Source organism: Lipotes vexillifer, unplaced genomic scaffold (assembly GCF_000442215.2).
Source record: "Lipotes vexillifer unplaced genomic scaffold, Lipotes_vexillifer_v1.1 scaffold664, whole genome shotgun sequence".
NCBI classification, from domain to species: Eukaryota; Metazoa; Chordata; class Mammalia; order Artiodactyla; family Lipotidae; genus Lipotes; species Lipotes vexillifer.
In genome coordinates, this window is record NW_006782421.1 from 146,412 (window position 1) to 155,447 (window position 9,036).

The window sequence follows — 9,036 nt, forward strand, 5'->3', positions numbered from 1 at the left end:
GGGGATGAGTTTTCTTAATTTAGTTGGTTTATTTTTCTATATACTATTTACGCGCTCGCAGGTCGCCAGAGTTAATATCCCGTTCCTGCTTTATTTTGCTTTTGAAAATCAGAAATGCTGTAAGCTAACATTTCTTTTTTTTATAAATGGCATGCAAGAAACTCCAACTAGTGTGTTAACTTACGTAAATAATTGTTTGTTTTATTGTCAAGAAAGAAAGAAATGGTTCCCTTTTTTTGTTCTGGGAATAAGAATATAAATATACATATACACAAATATATACATACATACACACACAAATGTGTATACACACACACACACACACACACACACACACACACACACACACCACACACACACACACAGTTGTTTGTATAAGTCCTAAGCTCTTTTCCAGTTTCATGATTTCATAATGAATTACATTATTATACGGTAAACCCTTGAATTATTTTATTTGTGACATTTAGTTTTCTGCTTTTTGATGAGGAACTCAAACTCAGTGTCCTTTATTTGTTGACAGATGACTTAATAAACAAAAGGATATTTCTTACTGTTGAAGATATGTTATGCAGAATTCCCATAGCATTCCTATAAGTAGATAGAAATTTTCTATGCGGTTTTCTATGGTTTCCTTTTGAGAATAAGGGACCATCAATTAACTGAATGGAAGTACGTGTCAGTGTAATGTACTCTCTGCCCATCATTCTGTCTATAAAATATTTCTTAGTTTTAATTTATATTATGATGCATGTCTAATAGATACATCTCTCCTGAAACAAACATTCCTTGGGGTCCTTAGCAATTTCTAAGAACGTTGACGGGATCCTGAGACCAGTTTGAGAACACTGTGCCAGCCCAGTAAATTCAGTCATATGCTATTTTAAAACGACATTTTAGAATAATTCATGACAGTGTGCTTAATGACACAACGCCCTTTGATTTTTCTCCTTTAGGTTTATTTGCTGCTCTAGACACTCATTCAGATTTGGGTGTTATTTCTTATGGTGTTTCCATGACGACTTTGGAAGATGTATTCTTAAAGCTAGAAGTTGAAGCGGAAATTGACCAAGCAGGTAAAAACAAAACTAAGGGCACGTTTTAGGCAATGAGCCAGACAGATAGTGATCAAGACAGACAACTGTAAAGCATGTGGAATTTATATTTTGGGGAAGAAAGGGTAGAAATAAACAGGTAAATAGATATTTACAGAGAGTGATAGGAGTTATGAAGGGATTAGTGGGGCAGTCTCAGGAGGCAGATAGCTTAGATGGCACTTCAGGCGGGACTGGGTTGGGATGATACCTAAAGTGAGGCCTGAACGGCAAGGAAAGTGAGATTTCATCGCAGAGCCTTCCAGATAAAGGGACTTGCTACTGCAGAGGTGTTGGTTGAGGGATGGGTTGGATGTTTCTGATGACAAAGAAAGGCCGCCGTGGAGAGCCAAGGAGAGGGTAGCATGTAGTGAGCTCAGAGCTGGAGGTCAGGGGCCACATCATATTTAGTCTTTGAACATGTTTAGTCTGGAAAAACATTTTGTTTGTTTTCTTAGTGTGATATGAAGCTACCAGAGAGTTTGAAAGCAAAGGGGTCGCGTGATCTGATTTGCTTTTTTAAAAACTGCATTCCGCTTGTTGAATGATGAGTGGATTTAAGGGAAGTGTGGAAGCAGAAGAGCAGCTAGGAAGCTATTGCAGTTCGTCTTAGTTTGAACTAGGATAGTTGTGGCAAGAGAGAAACATGCACAGCGCGGGCTTCTCCTAGAGGCACTGCTGGTGACCTGCAGATGATGGGTTAGCGCTAGGGGTTGAGGAACGGGAGGTCAAGAATAGTGTCTAAGCTTTTGGCTTGAGAACCGGAAATGGAATTGCCCTTTCCTGAGAAAGGGGGAGCAGCAGGTTTGTGGAAAGAAGGACTCCAGGTGTGAATTTCGGTTATACTGTGGAGAGGTTTAGTAGACATCCCAGTGGAGATGATGCCTGTGGGCTGTTTGATTCACACACTTGGAGCTAAAGGAGGGCGTTGGGCTCAAGGTACAAACGCTGGATCCGCCTGTGTACCGATAGCCCTGTGGGACTTGATGAGGTGCTTCGGTGGTGAGCGTGGACGCGGTGGAGGGAAGCCCCGAGGGTGAGCAGTGAAGGGCCAGGGAGGGCTGACCGGGAAGGCACCAGTAGTGCCTTTTCTGTCTTCACGAAAGGAGACGCGGGAGCTGGGGCAGCGTGGTGTTTGAGGCAAGAGCGAGTGGGCAGTTCTCTGCTGACTGCTGTGAAGAGGAAGATGGCGGCACAAAAGGGGGGTTTGGTAGCTTAGAAGACGGGGAATGGGGAAGGGTGGGAGCCGGTCGTGACCTTGACACGAGTGATTTCAGTGGTGCGGTCGAGATCCGTGAGGTTTAAGCTGAGCATGGGTTGAAGGGTAGCGAGACTGGTGTGGTGCTGGGTCCTGAGAGTGAAGGAGAAAGAATGTTTCTCTCAAACGTGGAGGAAGAAAGGTGAGCTCACGATGAGGACGTAGGGGCGGATTGCAGCTAGAGAAGGAAAGTTCACGTGAAAATGTTGGATCAGTTGGAGCGATAGCAAGATCTTAAATTTGGGCATCTGTCAGTTTGATGAAACTGAGTAGAGATAAAGGTATGGGCATGGACGGAATAAAGGGAGCTAGAGGTCAGGATATAGAATGCGTTAGCAGTGCACATGTCTGTAATACCGAGGATGGTGGAGAAGGTGCTTGTGTGTGTGTTGCTCAGTACTTTGAGGCATACGAGGTAGTTTCCAGAAACGTCTGGGAAGAGAGTGGGAGTGAAAATGAGAAGGGTGAGCTCTGTTCAGGTGTTATTCACTTTTCTCTATAGTACCTTTAAGCCCATTATGCAAAATAAATTTACCTCTAACATCAGCTTGCTTTCAGTTTGGTCGATTTTAATTGTTTTATTTTTCAAAGATTAGTATATATCAAATTCTGTAGAAGGCCAGTTGGAGCTCACTGAGTACTATGATTGTGATACGCAGTATTTCAGGACCTGCTTTTAGTTTGATTAGTCGCTGTGTCGGGAAGACAGGGACTGGACTTGTCCATCTGCTGAGTCATCCGTTCAGGCTGTTGAGTTGGTAAGATGCCAAGGCAGCCAGGTTGTACTTAAATATTGTTTTATACAGTATATTCTGCTCCACTCTTAAAATTTTTAATGTTTGCTCATTTCTTAAACTTAGCCTAAGTCCTTCTTCATACCGAAACCAGTTTTCGTCTCTTTTTATTATTTTTCGTCTCTTTTAAGTCAAATCACTCTTGTGAAAATAACGTATCTTGATTTCTGTCCCCATCCAGTAGTTTTGTCAGGTTTTGGTCTAATGGAATCAATCATATCGCATGTCTCTTTTGCTTATATTTATTCTGGTTTCTTTTACTTAACGTAATGTTTGTAAGATCAAGCTACTATGGTTATACAGTAGTTTGTTCACGTTCATTGTTCTACACTATTCCATTACAGGAATATTTCATGACTTATTCTTTCAACTGATGACAGACATTTGGGTTCTTTCCAGCGTGTGGCTATTGCATAGGGTACTAGCTAAGGATATTCTTGTACATGTGTTTCAGTGAGCCTCTGTACATAATTCTGTTGGATTTGTACCTGAGAGAGAATGTCCTGGGTCATAAGCTGTGCACATGTTCAGTTTTGATAATATTGCCAAAGTATATGGCTGTCCCCTTTGTCCTGTATCACTGCCAGGTGTTTTGCTGCTTTGAAATTTACATGCTTCAGAAAGGTTTTCATCTTTTTAAGGAATATAACATAAGTTTCTATCGTTTTGTTTTGGCAAATAGATTATAGTGTATTTACTCAGCGGCCACCAGAGGAAGAATTGCATTCAAAACCCTTTGATGAAATGGAGCAGAGCTTGCTTATTCTTTCTGAAACCAAGGCTTCTCTGGTGAGCACCATGAGTGTTTGGAAACAGCAGGTGTTTAAAATTGCAAAGTTTCACTTCCTTACCTTGAAACGTGAAAGCAAATCAGTGAGATCAGTGTAAGTATATTGGCTCTTCCGTCTGATGAGTTGTTTTTTTTAAGGATACAAACTAGATTTACTATCTTAGTCTTTAAAATGTAGACATGTGTAAATAATCTGTGTGGTTTTGAAAGATTAAAATGGTAATTTCACAGTGTCAGAGAAAAAAATTATACCTCTAGTAATTTCATTGGATATCATTAGAGCCTTAACTCTTTTTTAAAACTAGCATTTTTTTGGTCTCATCTATAAAATGAGGGAGTGACAAATAATTTTCTCTAATTGTGTAATTTTTGAATCACTGTCATTGTATTTAAATTTTATTTTGAGTTTACATTTTTCACAGTTGTTTTGCCTCTGTTACTAATATTTATGACCGTTTTTTGGTAAACAGCAGGAAGAATAAGTTTTATCCTTATTTATCAGGTGAAGAAACGGAAATATTAAGAAGGGCTTATAGCGGGTAGAACTGGGATCAAAATGACGTCTTTTCCACTTAGCCGCGTCTGTCACTTAGGTTCCCATGGGCTGCTAGACGCTGAATTATTTAGAAGTTACGTTAAGTACTTTTATACACCACGCTGTCTTGTTAGATCCAGAATGGCGGTAGAAATAAAACTTAATAATCAAGAATAAGAGTTTTGTTATATGTTTGAAATATGCTGAATTCATTTGCTTTTTGCCCAAAAATATCGAAGAAATGTCAGTCACGTGTCTGATTTATTCCTGTGTCAGCATTAGTGAGAGAAAAACCTTTGTGTCCGTTTATTTAATTGAATACTACTCTCATAAAATACTCCCTGAAAAACGATAAAAGAATCTCGGCTCCGGCTGCCATAACAAAGACTGGGTGGCTTCAACAGCAGAAGTTTATTTTCCCACAGTTTCCGAGACTGGGAGTGAGGTCAGGATCCACGTGGTCGGGTCCTGTTGAGGACGTTTCCTGGCTTGCAGCTGGGCACCCCACCCCCACCCCGCCCCCTCACTGTGTGTGCACAGGGCACCAATCCTGTCCTGAGGCCATGCCCTCGTGACCCCATCTGACCCTGATGACCTCCCGGAGGACTCATCTTCGGATGCCATCGCTTTGGGGCTTAGGGCTTCTGTGTATAAATTTGGGAGGAGGGTGACAGACATTCAGCCTACTACGAGAAGTGTTCCATGGTCAAATCTGTATTGACCATGCATGTAGAAAATATTGTAGCTTACATTTCCTCTCTTAAAGATTTGTCCATTAGCATGTAAAAACACATGAGCCGTTCTATGGTAAAGAAATCATTTCAACTTTGTTTAACTTGGAGTTTCCAGATAGTTTTTAATCATGAATTTTGTTTTTAACCTAAAACACCCACTAACTTATTACGGAACTAGAGTTCAACGCACTATGCTTCTGGCAGTGCTGATATAGGTCCACTTACAACGATTTAAGAATGACTTAAAATTATAGGGTTTCTGAAAATTATAAAATGCTGATATGTGATAACCTAAGCTCTCTCTACCCACTGCTGTGACACCTGTCACACACACTGTAGAGATATTTTGCAGGCTGAGATGAAAAGTTACCTGTCTCGGGTCTTCCCTGGTGGCGCAGTGGTTGAGAGTCCGCCTGCCGATGCAGGGGACACGGGTTCGTGCCCCAGTCCGGGAAGATCCCACATGCCGCGGAGCGGCTGGGCCCGTGAGCCGTGGCTGCTGAGCCCGCGCGTCAGGAGCCTTTGCTCCGCAACGGGAGAGGCCACAACAGTGAGAGGCCCGCGTACCGCAAAAAAAAAAAAAAAAAAAAAAAATTTACCCGTCTCTCAGGTGGAAGGGCATTTTGAGTGGTTATAGTAGAATTATGTGCTGGGCCAGCTGCACATCATGGTCCTTATAACTCACTGTAGAGGAGAAATGGAAATTGATGTGGTTAGGATGACATTTCAAAGATACCAGTCATCCAGAGTTTTCACTGTATTTTTATTTTCTTCACTGTATCTAAAATATTTTTGTATCATATATTTTCTAACATATTTGGAGAGTACATAGAATAGAGGTAGGGCAGGGAATAGTTCCTTCAGGAGAATAGAGATATAAATGTGACATAATGTGTATTTTTTTTTAAGTTATAACTACAGGTTTACATGCCCTATAAAAATTTCAGCGTGGCTCTGATCCAAAATATACTTTTATAACTTTTAATTTTATTATTGAATATTGGCTTTCTTTCCATTATTGTCGTGAGACCATTTTGGAGAGTCGGATTTCTACTCCCAAGTGTGAATTTTTCAAGTTTTTTTTTTTCCTTTTATTTTCTTTCTTTTTCTTTTTCTTTTTTAAATGCGTACCTTTTAACTGTCATGTGAAGGAAGATTGTTTTGTAGCTTTACATATTAATGTGCCTTGAACTGTGTATTTTTTTTCCTTTCAGGTTGCTTCTGCTTTTAATTTTTTTCGCAGTTCAGATTTTTATGTTTTTGGTGCATCACTCTTTTAAAAATGCTGTTGTTCCTGTCAAACTTGTTCCAGACTTATACTTCCTAAAACCTGGAGATAAACCTGATAAATACAGAACAAGTCTGCTTCTTCAAAATTCTACCGGTGAGAGTATGTGCAGGTTTGTGAATGTGTGTTGGTGGGGCCTGGGGTGAGAGGTAGATATAGGCCAGAGATTTGGATTTTAGAAATATATATATATGTTAAAGGCATGGTCTGTGTGCATGAACCTAAATTAAGTAAAACTCCTCACTGATGCTGAGTAATATATTACAGAAATGAAATTTTGGTTTAAGTGTAGATGACAGTTTTTAAAATATTCTGACTTATACTGTATATAATCATAAATTTTCCTTTTATAAGAGTAGCGACATTATTCTCAGAGCAGCATGTTTCATCTCAAAGTTTATATGCGCAAAATAAACTTCAGAAGTTGAAAAACCCTCTTTAGAAAGAGTTACGGCATGTAATATTTATGCAGTTATATATCTAAATAGAAGTGTTTAAACGATTTTTAAGGACTATCTGAAAAACTAGAACTAAGGACAATTGTCTTAGAAATCTCTATAATCAAATACATTGAATCTGTAATGGATGTTTTTGGACTTGCTGTTGATTCTTTTTACTACCTAATTAAATCAAATATGAAAGAAATTTTAAAACATACGGCTTTGCGCAAACCTCAGAATAAATTTTTAAAAACCTGATAGAGGACTTCGATTTTCAAAATATTAAAACCTAATTCAGAATTTGACGTGAATTAGATGTTTCTAGACCATCTCCCATCTGTGTGGATAGTTTATAGTCCCAAGGTTCTTGAAGAGGAAAGTGAGCTAACTCTGTAGTTTACAGTAAAACAGAAGCAGCTTCATTTGCTTATCTTGCTGAACTATGTTGGAAAGTTGCATTTCGTATACCCTTTCTACGCGCACGAATTCTTTGGAGTTTAACATTTCCCAACACTTCACCTGCATTCTAGTATCTTTCCTTTTTGATTCACTATGAACTGAAAAGCTTTGCCCGGTGTTAAAATAATAGTCATAGTTAGGGACAGTTACAGATGGCCGTTACGATCATCACTGTTCAATTCTAGCTCTCTGTTTGTGACGTAACCTTTATTCTTTTGGAGGAAGAAGGTATTTAGTGATAGAAAACACTCTTGAATAGAAAATGTTATGTTTCTCAATTTATTGCTCCCATTAGAATTCTTATTTTGGTTTCAATGTACATTTCACATTGCTGAAAGATAGTACTACATGGAGCCTCACACTCTGATATTGTGACTTTTTGTGTGTGTTTGGGGAATTGTACATTATCTCAAGTATTTCTGCTTGGCGTTCACTCTCACTGATCTGCAGAAATTATAGTATTTTCAAAGTTTTGTCCCATCTGTTAATTTTAAGTATTTCTAGAGTTGCTTACATCCGTCTGTCTGTCTTTCTACCTATCTGTCTCACATTTTCCTAGACCTTGTTGTTGGCCCTAAAGGCACATTTCCTTTTGGGTTCACTGGTCCCTGTGTGTATGTACTGGGTGGTACCTTCTCCTCCTGGCAAAGCTTTCTGTTATCACGGGTGATACCGTTCCCTCAGTTATAATAGAGCCCTCTTCTCGAGAGGACAGAGCATCTCTGGCATCTGGAAATGAGAGATCAGTTAAGGCACTAGGTTGGGAGTGGATGTCTTGTCACTAAAAGCACCCTTCTCTCTGACACTCGGGTTTGTTGCTGAGTCTGAGCCACCGGCCATGCTGCTCAGTTACTGCTAGTGTTTTCCTTTGTTTGGTTTTGATTTCTCTCAAAGCCACACTTGTCCGTCCTTGAATCCTGGCTTTTGTGATGATGGACAGAGAACTGTTTCCACTCATCAGGCATGTTGGTATGGATTTAGACCTCGGGCAGGATTCAGAATCTCCCCCTTAGCTCCAGGCTATTTAGAGAATATAGATGGAGACCTGGTTATGGGTTTTACTATTTTAGAGTAGTAACGCAGTTGACATTTATACAGTTTCTCTGTGCAAATCATGCAGCAACCCTCCAGGGAGTGATGCCACCTAACTCCACACCCTGGCTCCTACCTCTCTGAGCATGGCAGGTTACCTTGTTACATAAAATTGCCAGATAGATTTGTACTCTTACTGTTTAACCAGATCTCACATATTATAGGTAAACCCTGAATGCGAGTAGTATCAGTAGCAGCAGCAGCAGCTGCAGTTGGCGCAGTAGCTGTGTGTCAGGCTCTGTTCTGAGGTCTGCGTGTCTGGACCTGGATTTGAATTCATGCTGACTGGTCCCAGAGCCAATGTTCTTAATCATGTCTTAGCTAATGGGGAGCAAATACTTCTTCAAAAAGAGAGCTCTGGGCTTCCCCGGTGGCGCAGTGGTTGGCAGCCTGCCTGCCGATGCAGGGGACACGGGTTCGTGCCCCGGTCCGGGAGGATCCCACATGCCGCGGAGCGGCTGGGCCCGTGAGCCGTGGCCGCTGGGCCTGCGCGTCCGGAGCCTGTGCTCCGCGACGGGAGAGGCCACGACAGTGAGAGGCCCGCGTACCGCAAAA

At 40.7% G+C, this 9,036-nt stretch overlaps 1 protein-coding gene across 1 annotated transcript in view; it reads left to right on the forward strand.

Annotated features, from left to right (window-relative positions):
* ABCA5 (ATP binding cassette subfamily A member 5) overlaps positions 1-9,036 on the forward strand; it is a 53,427-nt gene that overhangs the window by 21,297 nt on the left and 23,094 nt on the right. The window contains exons 17-19 of the mRNA XM_007455265.1: positions 954-1,073; positions 3,826-4,027; positions 6,417-6,586. Of these exons, the coding sequence (XP_007455327.1) occupies positions 954-1,073; positions 3,826-4,027; positions 6,417-6,586 (492 nt within the window). The remainder of the gene's footprint in view (positions 1-953; positions 1,074-3,825; positions 4,028-6,416; positions 6,587-9,036) is intronic.